The sequence below is a fragment of the Passer montanus genome, unplaced genomic scaffold, assembly GCF_014805655.1.
Source record: "Passer montanus isolate IOZ18808 unplaced genomic scaffold, ASM1480565v1 scaffold131, whole genome shotgun sequence".
Classification (NCBI taxonomy): domain Eukaryota; kingdom Metazoa; phylum Chordata; class Aves; order Passeriformes; family Passeridae; genus Passer; species Passer montanus.
Genome location: NW_024359944.1, coordinates 769,635 through 794,224, shown reverse-complemented (window position 1 = coordinate 794,224; position 24,590 = coordinate 769,635). Strand labels below are relative to the sequence as shown.

Genomic DNA, 24,590 nt, shown 5'->3' with positions numbered 1-24,590 from the left:
ACTTCTCAAACATTTACCTTTCCTACTCCTGCACTGCTTGGCTCTAGTGTGTTCCTCTGTGCTCCCAACTGGTTTGGGGCAGTGACCTGAGTGGAGGGGGAGAAGCCCAGCCTGCCTATTTTGTTGTTGTAGTTGCTCAGAGGAGTTCAGGTCCAGTTCACTGTGCCAAAGCACAAGTGTTTCACCCCTGTGGTGTAGCAAGCAGGCAGAGGAGTAGGAATTTTGAGAACCAATGCTTGTTACAGGTTTCTCCAACTAATTTGTTTAGGAATAAGGTGAAGAGCAGGGGGCTTGTGGTCTCAGATGCAGAGACGATGAGTTGTGAAGTATTTGAGAACTGCTGTGTTATGTAGGCTTTATGAAATATATATAGTACAATCTTAAGTTATAAAATAATATTGTTTCAAATTTTCTGAAACTTTTAGAAAAATGCTCTCATTGCCACATTTTTTGTGTCTGATCTTGGCATCTGTCTCTGTACCTTTTGGACAGTGCAGCACTGCTCTTTGCCATTGTGAGGGAGACTATGGTCATTCATAAAGCTTGCTTGTGTTCTGTTCCTGTTGCAGCTCAAGTCTGTTGGGAGATAAGGGATAAGAGAGTAGCTCAAAACTCCCTGTTGGTGACCCCTGAGTCTTTCTCTGTTTCCTCTGCTATGCCTAAGCCTCTTCAGTCATATGAACTAAGTAAAGTGTTCACAATAACAAACCACATTTGGAGAGAATGGTCTCTGGCTCAGAATGAGTGCCAAACCATGTAATCTTGTAACTGGGAAATGGAGTCTGCTCATCTCAGAAACTGTTGGCTGGGTGTTTATATTTATGCTGGGTTTGCACGCAAAGTTAACGCTGTGTTTAATTTCTTTTAGGTCTGTTGGTACGTTTGCCCGAGCCCTGGATTGCAGTAGTTCTGTCAGACAGCCAAGTTTGCACATGAGTGCTGCAGCAGCCTCCAGGGACATCACACTGGTAAGATTTTCTTTAGAGGACCTTAAGTTTATGACAGATACAAAATATTCACCTCAGCATTAACAGTTGGCAAAGAGAAAGGGACAGATGGATTGTAGTTGTGGCTTGCTGTGAAGCAGACCCTGCCTTTCTAAAGGAATCCTTTAGTTACAGATGAAGTAACTTTTTCTGGCCCTGTGCCTCTTATGATCCATCTTGGATAATACTATGAGGCAGTTTTTTGGTTTTTTTTTTGCTTAGTTTTATTGAAATAGTCTGATGACATGCTTGACAGCTCATCCCTTGCATGGGCTCAGTAGCTCTCTCTTGAAGAGCACAAATTATTGTCTGCCTGTCTGCAATGTTACAATGCCAGAATGCCATTTTTCATCACTTCCACAGCACCAGACTGTCACTGGCATCCTTGGGTGAGATTGACCAAGGATGTCTGGGGGAAAAGCTTGTGGTCAGATAAGAAACATCAGTTGATTATTGTTCTCTTTGACTTCCAGTTTAGAGTACCTGAGGAGTAGTGATATTGTTAACATTTCATAATCGTAAATGTTTGAGTAGATTGAGGAAAGGGAAAAAACTTTAAACTTTCTGTAGCATAAAAGTTTATGAAAATTTGAATAAAATATCTGAAGTCTCCAGAGAACTGTTATCAAAGCCTCACCTTTACATTACTGGAGTAATGTAAACTTATATGTACAACAGTTGATAGTCTAGAACAGTGTTAAACTTTCTGTAGCATAAAAGTTTATGAAAATTTGAATAAAATATCTGAAGTCTCCAGAGAACTGTTATCAAAGCCTCACCTCGTTACTGGAGTAGTGTAAACTTATATGTACAACAGTTGCTAGTCTAGAACAGTGTAGGTTAATTATGCACATACACAAAGCTGGTATGATGAAAGACAAATAACATCCTGATTAAAACTGCAGAAACATGGAAATAAAGCCAAGCTTTCATTTACTAATAGCAGTTCCTCCTTCGCAGCATGTTCTCAGCCCTTATAAATCACAAGTTGCAGACAGCCGTAGCTCGGCTTTCTGAGGAGTAATTGCCCCTGAGAGTCATTCTTTTTTCCTATTCAGCTGTGATGTGTGACTTAACTTGAATCTTTGTTGAGGTTTTGCCCTTTGTGGGGGGGATGTATACATGTGTTGCTGCTCTTGTTTATCATATATGAAATTTTTGTGGATTATTTGACAAAGAAAATGCATGGCTGTGTCTGTGAGGAAACGCCCTTGGACCTTTTATCTCCATGCCCCGTCTGGGGATGGTAGCTCAGTCCTGGGGGGAGTGGATCAATTCTGTGCATCTTCTTACCAGCAGTGCTGCACTGGTGGTGCTGGTGAGGAGCTGATAGGAATAATTGATACACAAGGGCTTGTGCTCCACAAACTTCACTATTAGTGAATGTTAGGTTTGTACACTGACAGCTACATCACTGTGAGGTTGGAACCAACTTTTACTGACTTTTCCTTAGGTACAAAATACCACACCTTCACATCTCAGTGCAGAATTTGCCATTGCTGTTTCACTGTTGAACATTTTTCCCCCCAGATACCTGTCCTTACATTTCTCTCTCCTTTCCAACCCCCTAGTTCCATGCTATGGACACTTTGCACAAAAATGTCTATGACATTTCCAAGGCAATCTCTGCACTTGTGCCACAAGGTGGGCCAGTCCTGTGCAGAGATGAGATGGAGGAGTGGTCTGCTTCAGAGGCAAACCTCTTCGAGGAAGCACTAGAAAAATATGGAAAAGATTTCACTGACATTCAGCAAGATTTTGTAAGTATATAAAAAGGTGTCCCTGTGGTGACTAGCTTTGATTGGTGACAGAGCTGGCTTGCAGCTTGTCTAAACTGTGTTTTTCATTGTGTGAGCAAGGGGTCTTCAAACTGGAGTATGTGTCTTGCTGTAAAGTGGGGAAAGGCAGACCTCATACTAGTGACAGCCTGGTGTACAGTCAGAATTTCAAATCACAGATGATAGTTTTTCCTCTAGAAACATTAATTTAGGATCATCTGTTCCACTACAGCCGAGGAAGGATGTAGGAAACTGTTGTGACAGCTGAGCTGCTCTAGATTAATTTGTGTTTGAAGGAAAATAAGTATTTGGCCTTCTGAAACATGAAAATGTAGTCACCTGTACAATGTGGTTTCAGAAAGGGCCTTTTGAAGGTTTTCAAAAGGAATCCTGGGCATCCAAGGGAAGCGTCCTGTAGTTTGGCCAAAGCACTACCCTAGGTGCTCAGCCTGCAGATTGAATGGAGCACTGTAAGGAGAGCCAAGTTTCACTTTGTCATTGTTCAGATCCTCTGGAACAAAACAAGTAGTTTCAGTGTTGTTTGTCCTGTGCTCTAATCTCTTAGAGGGACTTGGAAACAGCAGTACACTCCGTGGTCCTGCTGAAATCCTCATGCTTCTCACGCAGAGAACAGAGCTGGCAGGGCACAATTCTGTTGGTAGTTTGTTTTGTTGTTTTGTTTTGTTTTTTTTAATGGGCCAGCTCCATTGAAGCCAAGCATATCAGAACTGTGGTACTGTAGTTGTGACTCTTGCTTTAACTGCTGCTGAAGCAGAGTCTGAGGGCTTCCTTCCACGTTGCGCCTCTCTGGAATGGTTTGCTGTGTGCCAGTACATCATGAAGATTTACCTGCAGCCTGTTCCACTTTTTACACTGAAAGCTCAGAGTATTTTAAAAGGGCATTTAATTTAATATGGGTCCCATGTGCATCTTTGTAGATTCAGACTGTCTTTTTTTTGAGGAGGGCTAGTAGTTGCAAGACCACTGCAACCATCAGTCAGAAGAATCCTGTGAATTTCAGTGATTATGTATGCCAGCTCCCTCCAATAAATGCTGCTTTTCCTTTGTGTCCCCAGCTCCCATGGAAGTCCTTAACAAGCATTATAGAATATTACTATATGTGGAAAACTACAGACAGATACGTTCAGCAGGTAAGAGAGTCAGAATCACCTCCTTCATTCTAAAAGAAGTTGTTTTTCTTGGCTATGAAACCAAGCTTTGTTTCTCTATTCACCTTCTCGGGGTTCAGCCTTTCCAATAGTTGAGTTCTGTTATGATCAGAACAATCTCTTGTCCCTAAACTCATCAGCCCTTCTGTAAATACAAACAGCATTGGCAAGAGTGCATTCTTTTCATGTTTGCTGCTACCCTGTTTGCTCGGAGCTTTCTAATGTCTGGTTTGGGATTCAGCAGAGGAAGGAAGGCAGGGCAGTTGTGTTTTAACTGTGGAATTGAAGGTTCCCTTCAGTGACTTCTTGGGGGGGGCAGTTGCTGTGCAGGAGGCCCACCCTGATTCCCCAGCACTGCTGCCCATGACCTGGATGGCAGATGGATGAGGCTGCCCCATGTAAGCTCTGTGAGTGAAGTGTTTACCTGGGAAGTGTCACTGGCTCAAATTCCCAGTCTTGTTATACTTGAGAATCAACTTTTGAGTAGTGTTTACAATCATTTTTATCTCTGCTTGTTTAAATACAAAGGCTGGCTGGTTCATGAAATAAAGCAAGCACAATGCAAGCAGCATGCAAATTCTTGCAGAGTATCAGTTGCTGAAAACCACTCACAATATTTGACAGGAAAACTGAGTAAAAGAAGGGAGAAATTTAGAATAGGTTTTTTATTATAATTATCAGTCCTAAGATGAGTCACCTATTTGAAGTATTAGAAAAAGTGGAATTGTGACAATGTCCTGCCTTAACTTCTTTCCTTGGAAATTCAGCCTGGGGTAAAGACTAGGTGCCTGAGGCATTGACCAATGTTTGCCATGTGCTGTAATGTGATTTTTACCATTTTCTTTCTGGTTGGGGCACTGTTGAAATTAGAGGTACCCTCATGACAAATGAGAACTTTTTTGCATCAATGATATTTCACTTTTAATAAAAATATTAGTGACATCCTTATTCCACTATTTCCCCAAGGTCATTCTTTGACTGCAACTTTTCATTCCGCTTAGGAAGTCAGTGGTAGGAACATGTGATGGTGATGGAAGCTGGTGTGGTGAGGAAGAATAATGTTCATGTTTTTTTCTTCCCCATTGCTTTCTCCATTTTCCTAAAATTTGTTTTTACATAGGCAAAGTTGCAGAGGAGATAATTATGTGAAGACTTAAATTATTTGTTCTTGCAGCTTAAAAAACTTAAACACACTAAAAAGCCTAAAGTTTCTCATACTGGTTTGCTTTGTTCCTGGGCACTGGGTTTTCTCTCATGGTTATGCTGCACCTTACATGTGCTGCCCAGGAGTTTACCAGGGTGTAGGATTTGGAGAAAAATTCCAATTAGAGACTCTGCACTTAGGGGATAGTATAAGCTGAACAGGTAGAAGTTGCAATGCAGAGATACCACATTCAATTAAGTCTGAACTGAGCTGAAGACCTCATCTCAAATTCCCAGCTTGTACAAGCAAATAATACCATGAAACATTTATAAAAAGCTTGAGAGAGCTATGTAACCACAAAGAGCAAGCATAGGAAGTTGTAGTTCACATAATGGTGTATTACATTTATATTTTACTTGATGAGTGCAGTGTCTTTGACAAAGTACATCTGTTGCCATTTTTTCCATCTGTTTCTTCATAATATTTGTTCTATGCAGACTCTTCCCTTGGTCTAATACCACAAAATGTTTCTGAGGCTGACAGCATTTTTGTATATAAGATACTGAAAGTATCCCAAGTAAGGATATGCAAAGTGTGTACCTTGAGTTTTTGCACTTCCACTTCCCTCTTTCCAAGAATGTGATTAAATTATATTCTGAGTCTGTATGTTACAATGTTTAATAAAAATATTATTAACTTTAATTATATTCTGACACTATAATTCTGAATTATAGTGTCAGAATATAATTTAATCACATTATAGAATAAATATTATTTTATATATATATATTCTATATTCACATTATAGAATAAATATTATTCTAACACTGTATGTTACAGTGTTTAATAAAAATATTATTAACTTGCTTATTCTTGTAAAACCTTTGGTTGAATGAACGTTAAAAGTGCATTTAAATTGTCTATTTCTGTGAGCTACAAAACATAGGAATGAAGATTTGTGCCACCAACCAATTGCCTGCTTGGATGAAGAAGCAAGAGTTAGTTGGCAGCTGTTTGCATCCTTCTGGATTTCTGTATTCCCCTTGATGTTTTCTTGGCATGTTTTCTTGCCATAATCCTGAATCACAATCTCTCTGTTTCTGGCCATAGGAAGGGCCATTTTGAGTTGCCTTGGACAGAAGGCCTGTTCTGAGGACTGAACAGTAGCTTGTACTCCTGCTTGTGGTGTACCTGAGATCAGAAGGCTCAGTGCAGCACTGCCTTGTCTTGTGAATAGGACACTGAGATGGAGACGTGTGCAAACTGGCTTCTTTTGGAGCATGCACTTGCATCTCTTATCCAGTAATTTTTATTTGGCTTTAGCTAAAGCATGCTTTTGAAGATTACTAGCTTGAGTAGGAGTTCAGTCATCTTGAGAAGGACTGACCCTCCAAGAGCAGAACTGCTAGGACTGATTCTTCTACGATGTCAACACAGGATTGTTGTTTTAGTGCAGGCTCCTGAATGCCTGTCCACAGTGATCTCAAGAGCTGTCCTGTTAGTAACAGCCTTTCAGAGCTGTCATGAACAAAATGAGGGTGATGCATTCCAAATTCATTTTCCTGGGTCTCCTTTGTACACGTTCTTTTCCTGGGACAGATTTCTGTGTCAGTACACAGGAGTGTGTTTCTGATTAAGGAAGGTTAGAAATGACTTTGACTGGTTGACGGCTGTTTGTTGGCTTCTGCCAGTGATTTGAGAGCTCTGGGGGTTGATGTGGTGTTTGGCTATGCCTACATTTTCATCTGGTTAGAGGTTGAGTTCTTACGTAGTTGTGAATTCCAGGGTGCTTTTTTTAAAGACTAGATTCTTCTACTGTTGTGCTTATCATTATGGGACATCCTGAAAACTTTAAACCATTAAACTTTCCATAGGTTGAGACAAGCTTGAGACATGGCAGTGGCAGATGACTGTTTGAATTCTCATTCTTTCTGAGAGTTAAAGGCTTTAATTTACTTTTTCCATTTTTATTTGTTTCTGAGGAGCAGGTAAATTCAAGGGGAAGATCAAATACTATCAATTTCTACTGTTCTATTTTTTATGTGGAAGTGGCATTAGAGGAGTATAGGAGAAATAGACAGAGAAAGTTGGCTTTAAGGTCTGCATGGTCAGAACACGCTGGGGAAAGTGGAAATGCCCTTACATTGACTCCACAAAGCATTTTTTATGTGGAAGTGGCATTAGAGGAGTATAGGAGAAATAGACAGAGAAAGTTGGCTTTAAGGTCTGCATGGTGAGAACATGCTGGGGAAAGTGGAAATGCCCTTACAGTTGACTCCACAAAGTTGAGATCTCTGGGTCAGTCTTGATGCAGTAGAAAACATCTTCCTGAAAGGTTGTAAGCCTGTTTTGTACCTAGCCCAGAGCTGTAAGTGATGTCTTAATGTACCAGCCTTCATAAAGTTCTGTGTGCTGAAGAGTAGAAATAACATAAATGAAAGGTTTTTCCATGTTTGTGGGATGTTTTATCCCCAAACACCTCCTGTTAAACTTATGGTAGTATGGAACTCGGTCACTTCCTTGCCAAACCTGCCAGAGACCATAGGTACAACCCATCCCTTCTGAGATGTGTTGCTGGAGCACAAGCAGCTGGGAGCATTTCTCCCAAATGCATCACAGACTAATTCCCTCTTCTGTCCCACCTCCCTGACCTCCACTGTGTGTTCAACACTTGCATGCTCAGAGGTTTGAAAAAAGAATAAACTGTGAACGTTCTCCTTTGAACCCAGAAGGTGTAATTTGGCTTTCCCATCATAAACTAATAAAGGCTTAGTATTTGAGGAGGTTTTAGGCATCCCCATGAGATCCACCAACCCAGCTCTTGTGCCGTGGTTGTTGAAATACCCACAGTGTTCCTGGATTACTTCTGTTGTTTCCTCTTTATAAGCGTTCAGTCTTTAGAAAGAGACCACAAACATTTGCTCTGATATGTCACCTGTTATACAACTCTTTCAAGCTCAGTGGGTAGGATGGCACATCTGAGAGAGGATAGAGAAAAGACAGATGTTTGCACCAACTTGAATAGACAGTGCTTAGTGTTTTAATCCCTTGGTCCCTGTGGGATAGATAAGTTGGTAGTATCTTCCTTTTATGGATGGGGAAAATATGATGAGGTAAATAAGAGGATATACTTAAGATCTGTGTATATAAATAACTCAGAAAAAGATTTTTTTAGGCCAAACTACTAGAAAAAGTTACAGATGTTCTGGGTTTTTCTTGGGAGTGAGGACATTCATAACTGCATCAGACAGCATTAAGAATTTATAGCATTAATATGCTTCAGGCACAGATCAATAACTGGCAAAGGAATTAGCAAAGCACTCTCTCAGCGAAGGGATTATTCTGAAATTGTGCACAACTACATTTCAGGCACCTTTCTTTTGTACCTTCTGGGATCAGTCACTGTCAGGAAGTAGGAAACCTGTCATTTCTGGTCTATTGATTGCCCACAGCCACAGGTACTTAGTGCAAAGCCTCTTCTTACCCAGGACATTGTGGTACCTTCTGGAAACCCTCAATTTTCCTGGTGTGCTGTTTGTCACAGGGGTGTGTGCCCTTTGTTGTGGCCTGTGCTGCTCCCCAGGGCAGCTGTAGGAGAGGAGGGTGTTGTGAGGTCCAGGTGACTTCTGGCAATTCTTTGCTCAGGGTTTGTTCCACGGTCATCAGTCACAAAGGAAATCTGTGGGGTGAGGTTAGCATTCATCACCTGTTTGCTAAAATACTGCTTAATACCCTAAATGAGCCACATCCCCAAGGCAAGTGGCTTTATGTTGAGCACGGGAGAGTCTTGTAGTTCCTGATCATGTATTGTGCTTGGATGAAGCTCTTGCATTCATACATTTCCAAAAGTGTCATAACATAATGATGCCAGATAGTTCCCTTGGGAGATGTTGTCAAAAAAACTGTAGCTTTTTCCTCTCACAATCTAGAAACTTAAAAAGCACTACAGTCCTCTACCAGTATAAGTTTCCTGAATTTCCTGTCTCGAGGAAATTGGATTCTGGTACTGGTCATCAAGCAGTATTTTAAGCTGTTTGGCAGTGTCTGATGTTGGATTTCCATGTATTTCCTGAGGGGGACTATGAGCTCTGGAGCTGTTCATCTGCTGATGTAAGTGCCCGTGGCAGTCTGTGCCTGGAGCATGAAGTCCCCTTTTCCAGCTGAGGCTGTGTGTGGAACAGGCTCCAGTTCCTGAGCTGGAGGGCATCTGAGCATGCATTTTGTTAAACAGATGATTTTTTTTTTTTGTGTAGTGTCTCTGGAAAGTAGAGGAGGATTTCTGATGCTGTTTGGAGAACCATGGTGACAGCACTTCTTGGGGCCCTCTTTGGGTGCTTTTTTTTCTTATATCAAGATGCTCAGTTAGGGTGTCTTGGAAACATTCAGTTTGAACATGCAGTTCATATTCAGGAGAACCTCTTCAGCTCCATCTCTGATTGGCAGCAAGATGTGTGTTATTGATTCTTGCACGTCTGTAGGATTGATAAGGATTCTCTCCAGCAGGTCTTTCTTTGGCTTCTCTGGAGGACAGCAGTTTTCAGGCAGCAGTTCTTGTCCTAGGTGAAGTTTAACAGAGGCAGACTGGGAAACTGGCCCATGCCAGCAGAAAGGAGTCAGCCAGGAGTGCAGCTCTCTCTAGATGTAGCCATTATCTTAGGATAACTTTTGGAGGTTCTGTTTTCTCATTCCTTGCTCTCTTGTCTGACAAGTTCACTTTGATTTCTAAGATAGGGTGACTGTTATTTGCAGGAAAAGGGAAGAGGGAAGTTATTCAGTAGTCCAGAGAGCTTTGGTGAGGAACTGTCGGTGTGTCCTCTGAAAAATTGTTGTTTAAAACTGTCCTGATAAAAGCTTTATGCTTACAGGAAGCATTTACTTTGTTGTTTCTTCTTGTGTCTGTGGTGTCTCTGTAAAAACAATTTTTATGTTTGTCCAGCTCCTCAGTGACACACTCTTAAATTTTATTATGTTTTCTGGTGCTTCCTGCTTCTATGAAGATACTGACTTCAGCTTTACAATTATTGTCCTAGACTGTGCCTCGAGGCTGCTGCATAGCAAATGTTAAGCTGGCCTGTTTGTCTGGAATATCCCCATGCTGCTGGTTTGTCTGGAAAACAGTGTCACAGCTTTGTGCAGACAGCTGCTATCAGCTTTGAGCAGAGGTTGAACTAGAGACCTCCAGAGGTTCACCCTAAATTTATTTAGCAAATGTAATAAAGAGGAAACTTGAATCTCAGAGTGTCTCTCTTATTGCTTAAATGGTGAAGGTATGAGTTATAAAAGGAGTTAATGTTCTTTCTAATGTCTAAACAAAAATATCCTGTGTCACTGAGCCTTCAGAAATTTAGGGGTATCAACACAAAAGTCTTACACAAAACTTTGAATTGGTGCAGCTGTTGGGGAACTGTGATGGAGAGGTGTATTGCTGTATCTCTTATTGTCCATCTGGTGAATGCTGTCATGGACAATTGACAGTGACAGGTCAGATTTTCTTCTGCAGGGGAAATAAAAACTTTTTAAAAAAGGAATTTGATTTGAAGTGAATGTGAATGAAAAGTTTGTCCTCATTTATATTAGCTTGGCATCTCTTTGACTTTTTTGAAAAGCTACATAGTTATGTGATGCCCACAGTTGTCTTCAGTGAATATTTTCTTGTTGGAAGGAGACTTAGTGGTAGCTGCTCAGTAAATAACTGCTGAAGTCCTTCTAGATTTACTACTTGACTCAGGTAAGAGGGCTCTTACTTTCTTTTTGTTTTAACCATTTTCTTTTTCTGTTCAAAGAAACGATTGAAAGCAGCAGAAGCAGAAAGCAAGCTAAAACAAGTGTATATACCCAACTAGTAAGTATCTCTTGTTTTGTTTTCCATCTCATTGTAGAGGAACTGGTGTAGCAGTTTCCATGTCCTACCAATATTATTATTTCCTGGTTAGGATGTTGTGCTAAGTGTTGCTCATTTCCTGCATCCTCTGTAATGTTCCCATCCTGAAGTGACTGTTACTTATCTCCTAATTTTTATTTTTGTATGGACTGGGAGTTGGGGATTTGCTGGCAGGTCAGCACGATTGTGAACAAAAGGGTAGCTAATTAACTGCTCTGTCATAATCTATCTGTTTTTCTCAATTTTTCTCAGCAATGGATTACCAATGCATGTTTGTTTGCTATATATCATTATATATTAAGAATAATATATAATTATTTATAGGTGTACATATATTTTAAAACAAAATTTTTAGTAAAATGTCTTCTATTTCATTTCATCTGCATAGCCTAGTCAGTAGTAGTTATAATGCAGAACTTCTAGTCTACCCTTTCCTTTCACTTTTCAACTTTCATTCCCAGATATGCTCCCCTGTGTATTATACCCAATAACTTCTTTGCTCTTTTATGCTGTTTCCTTTTAAATATTTATGAACTTCTACCATCTGTTCTATTACTTTAGATAAAACTAATTTTTACATATTTAACTTGCAAGACAGCCCCTTATTTCTTCTGAAAATAGAGGATCCATGATTATATGTCAATACCTCTCAGGTGAATTTACTAAAAATGAGGTGTAATATTCAGAGTGAAGCCAAATAGATTTCTTGTCACACAATTTTTCAACAGTATTGCTTTTTGTGGACGGTGTTACTCTGCAGGGGGATACTGGACATCAAATTAAACATGAATTCACAATGTGATAAGCTCATAAAGCAAAAGGCAGTATAATTTAGACTGCAGATGCAAAAAGATATTGCAAACAAGAGAGCCTGGCAGTCCTGCTGTTCTCTTGGATTAGAATGTGTGGAGGGAGGGCTTTGTGCTTGGAATGTTGTGGTGCTCATTTGATGATGGCTGCCTGGAGTGGCATCTTATCCCTCAGCAAGGTAATTCTTTTTCTACCTAGAGAACACATAATCAAATCAGCAACTTACCTCCCTGCTCCAGGAAAAGACCTGGCTCTGCCCATGTGGCTGCTTTTCTGTCTCTGGCTTTGATTTCCAGTCATGGTTCATGTTATGAGTGTTGTACTTTAACTTACATATTATTTAATTGATAAAATGGGGCATGCATTCTCCTCTTCCTTCAATATCCTTTCATGTGTATCAGAAAAGTAGCAATTACACGACTTACTTAACAGAAGAAGCATTCATGTGGGATTTTCTTGCTGTTAGTACCTCTAAAGGTGGCAACCATTAAATATTTCTAAATTTTTTAAATTACTTCTACACAAGCTTGAGTACAAGGTCTGGCATACAGAGACTGTATGACATCTACATTATCTTGTGACCTAGAAGAAGATTATATTCTTGGCTTGTAATAGCAATGCATGGTGTAGGGATCTAAATATCAGTGTTATTGATTTGTCCTTATCATGTTACTGAGCCCATTCCCGTTTCTAGGCTTGAGCCATAATGATCCACTTGTCACCTCGAAAATAAATTACTTGATGCAGGCTGTCACAAGACCTATGCAGAAGTGTATCACCTGATTGACTGAAACCCATATTAACAGTAACTGGTGTAAAATTGTTGGCAGTGAGAGACCCTGGAGGATATCTGGCTCAAACAATTTTTCTTTTTTTCCCTCTGGTTGTCTTACATTGATAGGGCTCTTGTTTGTTTCTCTGATGGTAAATAAGAAAATCTAGCAGAGAGGAGGAAGATAACAAGAAAAAGAATAGAAGCTATCTTCAAAGGTCACATACATGTTGCACAATGAAAAATAACAGCTCTTTGTAGAGCTTTAGAGTTAGTATTTTATAACTTGAAACTGTGCCCCAAATTTTTTTATGCAGGTAACTAAAGCATGGAGGGTCATACAGGTAATTGACATGAGGTTATCAAGGTCTACACCAATGTCTTAGAAAAACGCTTCTGACTCAGACTGAATAAGCATTTCTGTAGCTCTTCCAAGAATACCCCTGGTTTTGGGGCAGACATTTGCAGTTGACTTGACAGAACCTGATGTCTGTAAATACGGAGCAATGAAGCCCTTTGGCTAAAAAGCACTGATGTGCTTTCCTGATGAAAGGAAAAAGTGTAAAATCATTTAAACTCAGGAAGTACTGAGAAACAAATGTTTCAGTTGTTTTTTGTAGCACTGTCTGTGTCAGTGTGAGTGGTGTTGAAGCAGCAACAGAAGTCTGAACGCACAAAGAGATTCCACCTTGTCACATCCTTGTCCTGCCATCCTCCAAAGTGAGTGCAGTGCTTGGAAGACCTTCATGCAGGTGTCTCAGACTCTTTCTCCTTCTAGCGTGTGCCCAGACATACTCTTCAGGTTGTTGTGGAAGCTGTACTCTGGTTTTACTAATCTTACAGGCATCATATGTACTATCTTCTTTTTGATGAAGATCTGGTTGTGTAGCTTGTGCTTTTTGGGATTAGGGCATCTGCAGTCGTGAAGGCTGAGACATCCAGTTTTGTGTGACTTTTCTCTCATTTGCTTTGATCTAAGTGATACCAGAAGGGGTAAGAACAGAAAGAGAAGAATGAACTGCTCCACACGATTTCCAGTCTCCAAAATGTACTGGTGAAAAATGTAACTTTTAACTCTACATCTGTATGTGTTAATGAACACATTCTATTTACAGTATTTTATCTGAGAATCTCAAAGCACTTTGACAAGCTGCAAACGCAGTCTCTCAAAGGCTGTGAAGTGGGGAAATACTGTTCTCCCTACTGTGCCCCTTTTGTGAATCCAATAGGGAAACTGGAGGAATAGGTCAAAGCTTTGGTTCACTACAAGGGGCAACTGCTTAACAAGCTGAAGATAATTCCTTTGTCTGTGTCTTGATTGTCCTCTGCTTGAGGAGCAGATCATTTTTCTTCTCCGTTTCATTGTGCAGAGGTCCATGGCAACATGGAAAACTTAAAAGGTGTAATGCTGCTCTTCCCTCTGTAGCTGTGCTAGTTAAAATGGCAGTCCCCAACATTTTGTTGGAGAAACCTGCTCCTATTCAGAAAGCATTGTTTGATGGTCATTAGACCTGCTCTTGAAAGTGGGTATTTACAGGAGGTTGGAGAGCTGTGAGGAAAGCTCATCTCTGTTGCCTGGTACCAGGCGCTTCCATTAAATGCCTAGAGGTGAATGGCACAAGTGTCCCTTAAAAAGGATTTTAAATTGTTTTTATTTCTGAGGCTTTATTTCTTACTTGTTTTGTTGCATCCAGCACACATGGGTTCTTCAATAATAGAAAATATTCACTGGATGATGTTAAGTTTATAATTATTTCTAACAACAAAAATTTTATCACCGTGCTGTGGGTCAAATATTGTCTACTCCTCCACTGAAGGGATATCAGGATTATCTGCAGGTTGGGTATGTTTTGTGCAGGGGCCTCAGTCCCTGTTGACAGGCTTCTCTCTGTATGTGCTTTATTGCCTCTAGCTCTTCCCTTGGGACTGAAGAATACAGCCCAGGAATCTGCACTTCATGGTCTCTGTTCTAGCATGACAGACTGCTCCTTCACAACTGAAACCCCTTTAAGAGACTTCCATTCCTGAAACAAGAACTGGAAATGATAGTTTGCCACACCATCAGTATTCTCAGTACCTTATTTGCATCTTTAGCTTCAGCTTCATTAATTGCTTAATGATTCATCCAGTTACTCATCTGATTCTCTTGTTAATAGCTGTGGCAGGCCTTGGTGATATCAAACAAGTTTAATTAACATATCATAAACAATTAAGAGCTTTTTGCTTCTCATATGATGAAAACATTATCTGCCTGAATTTTATTGTTACTGCCACTCAAAGTTGACTGTAGATTTGGAGCAGGACACTCTCTGGTGCTTACTGAAGCTTCATTACTCATAGTGTTGCAGAATCCTGGAGTTTACCACAACTACAGCATGTTAATCCTTCTGATCAGCATGGTTTGGTGATCAGCTTTCACCAGTGCATGCTTTCCACTCGTGTTTTGATACAAACTTGATAATGGTTTTAGAGAGGATAATGGAGTCAGACCATCCTCCTTTCTGGTCCCAGTTCTTTGGACCTGCTTTATTGGGCTTTACTGATGGATTTCAGACTGTTTTGCTACATTTTTGGGGAATAAATCCAAGGTATAGAAGGGAAGTGACAGGCCTGATGTTGAAGCATAAGGCCTCATTTTTCTTTACAACAGTCTCTTCCTATGTGGAGCAACGCCGCCTGTAGCAGTGTGTCTGGGAGGCTGTTTGTTTTGCAGCATCGGGGCAATGTTTGCATATGGAGTTTGCTCGTGAATCATTGGCAGAAGTTCTTTTGCAGCAGGTTACTATAGTGACATCCTGGAGCAGAGGAGCGTGAACGTTCCCTCTTTCAACTGCCCCTTTGTTAAACTGCCCTGGGATCTCCTGCCATCTGCGGGGTCAGAACTTGGTGCCTTTCTGATAAGCATCCTGAAACGCTTTAATCTTTGTAGGAGCTGGGCAAATTAATAAGCAGAAGGAGATGAAAACATATTCAGGTTTGTGAATGAATCTAAATGCCTTCTTTTAAATCTCCTCTGATGCTTTTGAGCTGTGTATGTGCTGCTCAGTGCAATATAGGAACAAACTACTTACAGTGTTCCTGTGCCATTTGGCCTTCTGAGCTTTCTCTGCTGCAAAAAGGCTCTGAATTTTACAGTGAGAATGCTATCAGAAGTTTCTCCTGGACTGGACAAATGCACTCTGGCCTCCTTATGCAACCTGTGTGTGGTTCCTGTAGTTCATTCACAGCAGAACGTATTTTGTCTCTGTCAAAATGGAGCTTTACTGAGCTCTGTATCTCAGGATCTGATTGGACATTTTCAGATAAGAAGGATGTTTTCTGGCTTCCAGGGCAGCATCAGCTTTCCAGTTGTCTTCAGAATTATGTCAGTTGGAACTCCTTTGCTTTTCATTGCTGTGAACATGAAACCTGATGCTGGTTCCCTGTTAGAAAGAAATTAATTTGGCTCTATTCCCACAATGCTGTTTTTGTAGCGTTAACCTGGGTGAAACACAGCAAGTATTCTGGTTTACTGAAATCACTGTGACTCCTGTGTCAATGTGCAACTGATGTGTAAGAAAAGAAGGTTGCAGAAAGCCATTTTAAGATACTTCTGCTTCCAAATCATGGGTTTGTTAGTTAGAAATAAAAGGAATATGCCCACTCCCTTCAGTCAGTGGGAATATGCCCACTCCCTTCAGTCAGTGGGAATATGCCCACTCAGTCCTCAGGTAAGGGAATGTAACCAGCATTGCAATTCGGGCTTGTGTTCAGCAGTTGGCTCCAAAGCCTCTATAAGGTGAACTTCTAACAGAACTCCAGAGTCCTTGCATGATTGATCAACTCCTCGTGTGCTCTTGTGTGAAACTTCGTGTACAACTTCTCCCACCTTCCTCCGTTCCCAGAAGTCCTGTCCCTGCAATAGCAATACTGTGTCCTCCTCCTTCCCTCCCATGCCAGATTTTTTGAAGGCCTCATTTTCCCCCTCAGAGACTTCTTCCTCTGCAGAGATTTTGTGCTATTCCATGCTGCTCTCCCTGCCAAGACTCTGTTGGCCTTCAATTCTCAGCTCCCACCAGTAGCTTTTGTTTTATCTTGTAGCTCTTGGCTTTTTCAGAATCATGATTTTAAAGAGGGTATAGGGATGAGCTGAGGTGACCCAGATGTTGTTGCATGTTGGGTGTACTTGTTGGAATTGTAGCCACATGATGCAAACCCTTGCAGTGAGACAACATGAAAATATTTGTGACTGCAGTCTAGGGTTGTATTTCCCTGATTAAAGCAGGCATTGCCCTCTCCCTGCCTGCTGCTCCTGCCCTCAGCCTTCTTTTTGGAGATTTAAGTAAAATATCTCTCATGTTGAGGACTTGAGATCTGTTTTTACCTGGATTCACGTGTCTGGATAGTGAATAAGATACCTACCTAGACTGGTTTGTCGTTTCCTAAAAGGTTTTGAAGTCTTGTAAACGGCATTCAACTATCATTATAGTTATTTTCATTATCAATATTTTTAAAATATTATTGGAAGACAGTGTGTTCATGTAAGTCAGATTGCTGGTAATTACAGCTGGTTCTGGAAGCCACATGCTGAATGAAATTTGAGTCTTCAGCCATTTTGGGCCATACCTTCAAAAGTCAAATAAAAAATTGCATGCTTCAATTAACACTTGTCATTCTTTTTGCTTTGTGTCTTAAGTAACAAGCCAAACCCCAACCAGATCAATGTAAATAATGTCAAACCAGGAGTGGTAAATGGTACTGGAGTCCAGGCACAGAACGCGGGAGCAGGACGGGCCTGTGAGAGCTGTTACAGTAAGTGCCAGAAAGGCAGCTGACGTGGAAGTGTTGCAGTAAAAGCTGTCTTGTGTTGGGGTGGGGGGCAGATCTGGGTATAGCAGCATTTAAAAGTTTGGGGTTTTTTGAGGTTGTTTTTGTTTAGTGCTTGTTTTGTTTTTAAATACTAGTGTTACATTTGTAAATAAACTTTGGAAGTACTAAAGGGGCAGTTAGTAAATGTTCTACATAATTGCATGTAACTATTGACTGAATATTTAAATCACTAATGTGTGAATTTGACAATTTTTTTAATCATTTTTAGTAATTTCAAAGTATGTGATACCACTGTGTTTGATCTGCTTCTTGATATTAATATACTGAGTTCTAATGATTGTGCTCCTTTATGAGGAGCTTGTGGAGATACTGGAATGATGTTGTATGAGAGGCCAAGTCACAGACTTTCTACATTTTTCATTTGTAAAATTAATACATGGGAAGTTCCTGAAGGCAATCTTTGCTGTTTCCCATGTTCTGCAGAAATTCTCTTGCAAAAAGAAAACCTTCTTGTCCATTGGCAGGAAATCTTCCCATCTTAATAATTGTTTCTTTCTGTTAGCATTTTAAAAGGCATATAGATTAATTAATGTAATCAATTCTGCTGAAATCACAAGTGTGTTTAACAGTGGTGATGACAGTGAAGCCATCATCAGTTTTGAAGATCTGTTTGAGCTTTGCTCTGTGTGGGGGGATGTTTTCTTTTGTGCTGCTTCTAAAGAGAATAAGATCTGAAAAGTGATCCTGTGTAAGGATATATATAATTTCCACCTTTGTTATCTCTAGCCACACAGTCTTACCAGTGGTATTCTTGGGGTCCCCCTAACATGCAGTGTCGCCTCTGTGCATCCTGTTGGACCTACTGGAAGAAATACGGTGGCTTGAAAATGCCAACACGGTTAGATGGGGAGAGGCCCGGACCAAACCGCAATAATTTGGTGGGTATCCACCAGGCAGACCGCTGCCTCTGCCTGGCAAGCTGAGTGTCACGCTACCTAACTGCCTGCTCACTGTTCTTAAATATTTAACCACCAAAAGAAGGCCTGCAGCTCTCATTGTTGTCCTTGGGTTTGGTATTTCGTGTCAAGCAGAAGTTGGCGCATTAACCTCGCTAGAAGTAATTTGTTGCCAAGTACTGCCCTGAGGAAAAGAAACCCCATCATTTGTTTAGCAAACCAGCCTTCAAATGCATGAAATGACTTAGTGGAGATGGGAGAAACTGAAATGCCAGCCAGTGTTTCTGGTATTTGGTTTCTATGATTTTTGCTGTAGGGGGAACAGCACTGGTTTTTTCTCTCCAAAAAAATTAATTATTTCCTGAAACCTATTTACTCTCCCAAGGCATATTCAAAATAAGTTATACCCCAAATAGCTAGTGACTTTTCAGAGATCCTTTATCTTGTTTTTCTACCTAATCCTATTTTTTTAATAATCCTTTTTTTTTGATAGCTTTGAGTAAGCATTGTATGAGCTGTTTCTGTTTCATTTTTCCTCTCTTATTTGAAAACCAAAATTCTCAGATTTTTTTCTGAATTTGGTGACAGTTTAATCTGAAAGCATTAGACATTAAGCTGATTGGAAAAGGTAACTGTATCACATGAATAGAAGGATAGCACACACTGAACTTTTATCTCAGGATAATTTCTTTCCTCTTTCCTATTCTTTGCTGTCATTCCCTTTCCATTTTTTTTGTTTAACCTTTATTCTATCCAGGCTTGTCTTTGCCCTCTGAAGCCTCCTAATTGCTGAGATAACTGCCTTATACTTCTTGTTTGTTAATCAAAAGTATGTAAATAGTCAGAGAAGTCATTTCTCCCCAAACTGAAATTTCTTCCTGTTTTCCAGCTATGGGTGGGTCTGAGATAAGGTACTACTTCCGTTATTTCATTGGTTGACTTAGTTGCTTTTCATAAAGAAGATAACTACTTTGGTTCTCAATAGCTGATAAATGTCTTCCAGTAGTATTCTTTATTATATGCAATGAATATGAGATCTATCTGTGAGTACATTTGCCGAGTTAAGCGTAACAGTTAAAAGACATTCTTGCAGCTTTGAGCCAAAACCATTCCTGCATGCCCTACATTTGCTTTGGAAAATGAGTTTCTGTAATGCAGCTCTTCCTGATTTACCCCTCCTTCTGATAAATGCTTTTTTATAAGGAGTTTGCATTGTACCTCCAGAGCAACCCTGAGCACCCAAAACTGGACAGTCTTTCTGTTGAGCCTATTAGCTCTAAATCATGTGATAGCACAGGTAACTTCTTCATGTCTGGCTTTTGGATCCCTTAAAGCTGGTGACAGCATAGAACTGAATGCTTCCCTGCAACATGAAAAGGTTTACCTTCATTTTATCCTTTGAAATATTAGGGGTAAGACTTGGGAAATGGGGAATAGCTGGGCTAAAAATATTTTCATCTGTAATACCATTTCTGTTCTTGTGTCTGAGAATCAGTAGTTGAAAGTGATTTTACATAACACTTGCTCTTCTTTACAACTGTACTTTCTAGTAATTACTTTTTTCAGAATCCATTTTTGTTTTCCTTTTCCTTTAGAGTCCTCATGGTGTGCCAGTACGAAACAGTGGGAGTCCCAAGTTTGCTATGAAGACACGACAAGCTTTCTATCTCCACACAACAAAACTGACCAGAATTGCCAGACGTTTATGTCGAGATATCTTGCGCCCTTGGCATGCTGCAAGACACCCCTATCTGCCTATCAACAGTGCAGCAATCAAAGCAGAATGTGAGTGAGCTGCAGCTGGGACCTCCTTGCCAAGGAGCCCTTTGAGACTCCTGTCCTGGAAAGTTTTGGGCTGCAGCTTGCTGAGGTGCTCTTTTGCACGTAGCTAGTGCTTTCACAAAACCTAGCTGTACTTGCAGAGCCTTCTAAATGATGGTAGGCTGGGCAAAATTACTTTGAAAGTTCAGCAGTTGTTTGTTTTAAAACATTTGTGTTTGCTATTACACAGAGCATTCTCTGTGTTTGTGTCCTGTTGCCAGGATCTGCTTGCCACCTGTAAAATTCCTTTTAACGGCAAAGCTCTTTCAGGACACTGGAGTATTTCACTTGGTTTTGCTATAATAGCTAAATGTCTTCACTCTCTAATTATTTTTCTGTGTTTTACAGGCACAGCACGTTTACCTGAGGCATCAGAAAACCCATTGCTATTAAAGCAAGTGGTTCGAAAGCCTTTAGAAGCAGTACTCCGGTATTTAGGTATTAAACAAACCAAACCATCATGTGCAAAACCCCCCAAACACAGGAAACACCCTCCTAGCTACTCTGCTGACCATTTGGCTTTTCCACTTGGGTCTAGATTTAGATGCTCATTCTGGATTAAAAACAAGCAAACAAGAAACAAGGCACAAAAATCCCACCCCACAAACAAAAGAAAACATGACACCCATCTTGTTAACTTGTCCTTTTTACTTTTCCTACTTCATCTGACAGACCCAGTGTCTCTGCAATACACTCTGGGGTCCTAAAGCTGTATCATAAACTTGTTCAAGTGAAGGGAGGGATGTGTTTGCTGTGGCATCTGATAAATATGGAGACAAGTTACCATCTGCTAGGGGAGGCACTAACATCATGTTTTGGGAACATTTGATTATTCACTTCCTCGGGTTTTGGGCTGTCTGGAGGTAGTTTGTGCAATTGGGTCCTCCAAGAAGCCTCTTGGGTTTAGGACAGCACTGTGTCCCACAGCTTGTGAATTGATTGATGGCTGTTCTGTGCTGAATCTAGACAAGGGGATCGTACTTCTGTTTTTCACTTTTTTCTTGGGTTTTGGTGGGTTTTTTATTATTTTTTTAAATTGCAATTTTCTTGAGGACTTTTGCCTCATGAGCTGATCTGAGGGGCAGGACTGCGTAGCTCCATCCAGAACTTTGGTGTAAGTTTGAGCTGCTGGAAGCATCCAGAGTGATGCTGTGTAACATGTCAGTGCTGGCTCCAGACAAATGCCAAATCCTTCTCCCCATTGCTCCCTGTTGCCCTGCAGACATCCCTCAGGTTGTTCTGGCAGCCAAATGCAATTCTCTCCTCTTTGAAGGCTTCCAGCTTAGCAAGGAAGTTGATTGCCTTTTCATTTAGATAAGCAGCACTGGAGTTGATTTTAGGTTTCTTTGAACGTTTTTGTTGATGAAATGTTGTAAGACTGAGGGGTGTATTAAATATTTACTGCTCTCTGTTGGGTGTTGTACCTCTGCTGTGTACTAATGGGATACATGGATTGAGAAACCTTTGGAAACATATAGTGCAACAAAGAGAGCAAATAATGGGAGAAATATGCTGTTGGATAAAATCCTTATTTTAATAATTGTACAGAAATTAGCAGTAGATTTTGAGTTTTCCTTGCACTGTGTCAGGGTCTCTTGGATTACTGAGCTGGGAGAAAAGAGTGATGGAAATGGAGGAAGGTCTGGTAAGGAAATTTTTTTGGTGGTGTTAGTGGAATTGGTGATGTTTGGTGGAATTGAATTTATATGTTATTCTGCTGTTGGGCCTGTGAGGGAAGACTCAGTTGAAGTTTCCATTTGCTATTTCTTGTAACTTTATCAAAGTCTCTTCAACTGAAGAGTGTGGGCTTGATGTCTGCCTTGGCCCAAAGCTTGAATTCAGATGTTGTGTTCTTTATAGTGGATCTTTGAGTCTTCACTTTTTTTGCCATTGGAGAAATTGTATTTTTTATAAACATTTCTGGCAAACTGGCAGAGTAGTAAGTTCCCCAGAGTTTAGGAGTGTTGCATGACCAACATGGCCAAAGTTGAGTTTTAGTATACTGCACCCCAAAAATCACCCCAAATTATTGGAGAACAGTGTTATGGAAATAGATACAAAGTGCTTTTGCTATCAAATCTTGTTTTAGGATAAAACTATGATAATGATTTTAATGTCTTTAGTAGTGGTGAATTCCTACATATATGGAAATGCTTTATATCAGTAGCAATCTGCAGCAATTTCAAAACTATTGGCTGAGATAGTTTCTATATAAGAGGAAGTGTACTTGGTCACCTGGGAAGTTTGCAAGATGTTTTCAGATTTATAATTCCAGTATCTTTGCTAATAAAAAAATTCTATTTTGCTGTTTTCCACCAGAGTCTCATCCATGTCCTCCAAAGCCAGATCCTGCAAAGAGCTTGTCCAGTTCTCTCAACAATCTGACTCCTGCTAAGTTTACACCTGTCATTAATAATGGGTCCCCAACTATCCTGGGAAAAAGAAGCTATGAACAACACAATGGAATGGATGGTAAATATTTTTCCACAAAATTTATTTTGTGTCTATAGGCAGGCTTTTTCTTCTGTCCTTTCAGTATACAAGGAGATTATCTAAACTCATAGTCCTTTATATAAATTCCGAGTTTCTTATTCTTGAGGGAGGTTATTTTTAACTTTTGTAAAAGCCACCTGTCCCATTTCTCCTTCTGGCTGAGGCACATGGTGTGTACTGCCTAGGAGGTGCATGCACACAACGTCACTGTGCTAGTGGAACTCTGCCTGGCTTGGCCAACCTTGCAAATGGGATAGCAAAGGAGAAACTTCCCTTCAGTTTTTAAATTAGTAGTGTGAAGAATATCCTAAAAGACTTTTTGAGTGATGTTTCCCTTGTTGGCCCTGTTACTGACCACCTCTGTGCTTGGGCTTCACCTCCTCAAGAAGAGGAGGCAAGGGAAAGGTGTTTGAAGTGGGAGATAGAAACAGGATGTTCCTGGTGTGGACTCCAGGTCTCTGTTCTGAAGGATTGCTCTTGCTTGAGAGTGTCATGGAAGGGAAAGTGCAGTCTCTGTCAGATGAGGAGAAAAGGGTCTGTTGAAATGGTTCTAACAGGAGTGAGAACGTAGAGGGTAGCTCTCCTTAACAAGGGAAAGGAACAGTTGGTGTAGTGAGTCTTTCTCATTTTTTATCTTTAATTTTAACCTTTTAAGTAGCTTATCTGAGATATAATTACAAACATTTGATGATATCTGATTGTGTTTTAACATTAAGAACTTTTAAAACTGCTGCTATTCAGGTTGCTGATGTGATGTTTTTCTCTTTTCTGTTCACTTGTGCTCTATCAGGCAACATGAAGAAGCGCCTGTTGATGCCTAGCAGGGGTAAGACCTTGAAGCTGCGCTCAGCTTATGCTAGGAGAGTGATTTTTAGTTTCATCTGCTGGCTTGTCTGTGCTTTGTGGCTAATGAGTCTGTCTGCACCTTCTGTGTTGATGTCTAAGTGTTCCTTGGGTAACCACTTCCACCCATGGTTTTGCTGCTCACCTTTCAGGCTTTTTACGTGCAGGCAACAAGTTGTACAGCTGTACTGAAGACATGAAGTCCTCTGTTGAGAATTGATTCCTAGTTCCTCAAGTTGACAGAACAGTCTTCCAGCAGTTTTGTGAAACTGCAGGAAGCTGTGATGGTTGGTTTGAAAATAGGGGTTGTTTCACTGTTTGACTTCTTCTAAGAAAGCAAATTTTCACATGTCTTGACCTGCTTTGAATTCGCTTGGACCAAAAGAAATAGAAGACAGTATTTACATCAAGTCCCATGTTCAACCCTCTGTATTTTCCAGTGAGTGGACAGTCTCACTGGTGAGAGACTGTCTGCACATTTTCTCCAGGCAGTAGAAAATGATTTTCAAAACTTCCACTGGCTAAAAATTAATCTGTTCTGAGTACTGAAGAGATGTCAGAATCTTTCATTTGTGATCATGCAGGAAACTTATATATGGTGTCACTTCACCAAATGTAGTAGAACAGACCAATTTTGAATACTTAGGAGATAGACAACCACAAAATGTCACTGTGAACAGTCAAACACAAAAGCTTACATGTTGCCATGAACTGGCCAGCACTGCATGCCCTGATGATAATCTGTGTTCCATGGCTGAGACAGTGGATGGCTGTTACCCATATTTGCATGCATGCAAATATGAGTGCATGTGGAGAATACAGCAGTGAGGACAGCGGTTGTTCTACTGTCTTGCTCTCCTTGTGAATTTATTCCTTGATACCCTGCTGCTGAGTTTGTATGTGCTTTGTAACTTGTCTTTTGGGAAGAGTAAGAAAACCCTGCTGCATTGGTCAGTTTGGCTTCCTCAAAAGCTTTGCCCAGTAAAGAGGGATGTGGGTGCAGAGTAGCTCACTGAATTTCCACAGCTCCTGGTGACCACCTGCTTATGGGCAGACCTGCTGCTCCCTGATGAATGTCCTCCTCAGCAGATGACACACTTGGGAAGCTCAGAGATGTTGTGGCCCAGA

The 24,590-nt window shown here is 40.5% G+C and overlaps 1 protein-coding gene across 5 annotated transcripts in view; it reads left to right on the top strand.

Annotated features, from left to right (window-relative positions):
• Positions 1–24,590, top strand: part of MTA1 (metastasis associated 1) — a 75,476-nt gene that overhangs the window by 32,914 nt on the left and 17,972 nt on the right. For all 5 annotated transcript variants that reach the window (XM_039699261.1, XM_039699262.1, XM_039699260.1 and 2 more), the window contains 10 exons: positions 869–968; positions 2,558–2,746; positions 3,841–3,915; positions 10,861–10,919; positions 17,216–17,331; positions 18,136–18,287; positions 19,901–20,090; positions 20,475–20,564; positions 22,446–22,598; positions 23,410–23,445. In XM_039699261.1, coding sequence (XP_039555195.1) covers positions 869–968; positions 2,558–2,746; positions 3,841–3,915; positions 10,861–10,919; positions 17,216–17,331; positions 18,136–18,287; positions 19,901–20,090; positions 20,475–20,564; positions 22,446–22,598; positions 23,410–23,445 — 1,160 coding nt within the window. The remainder of the gene's footprint in view (positions 1–868; positions 969–2,557; positions 2,747–3,840; positions 3,916–10,860; positions 10,920–17,215; positions 17,332–18,135; positions 18,288–19,900; positions 20,091–20,474; positions 20,565–22,445; positions 22,599–23,409; positions 23,446–24,590) is intronic.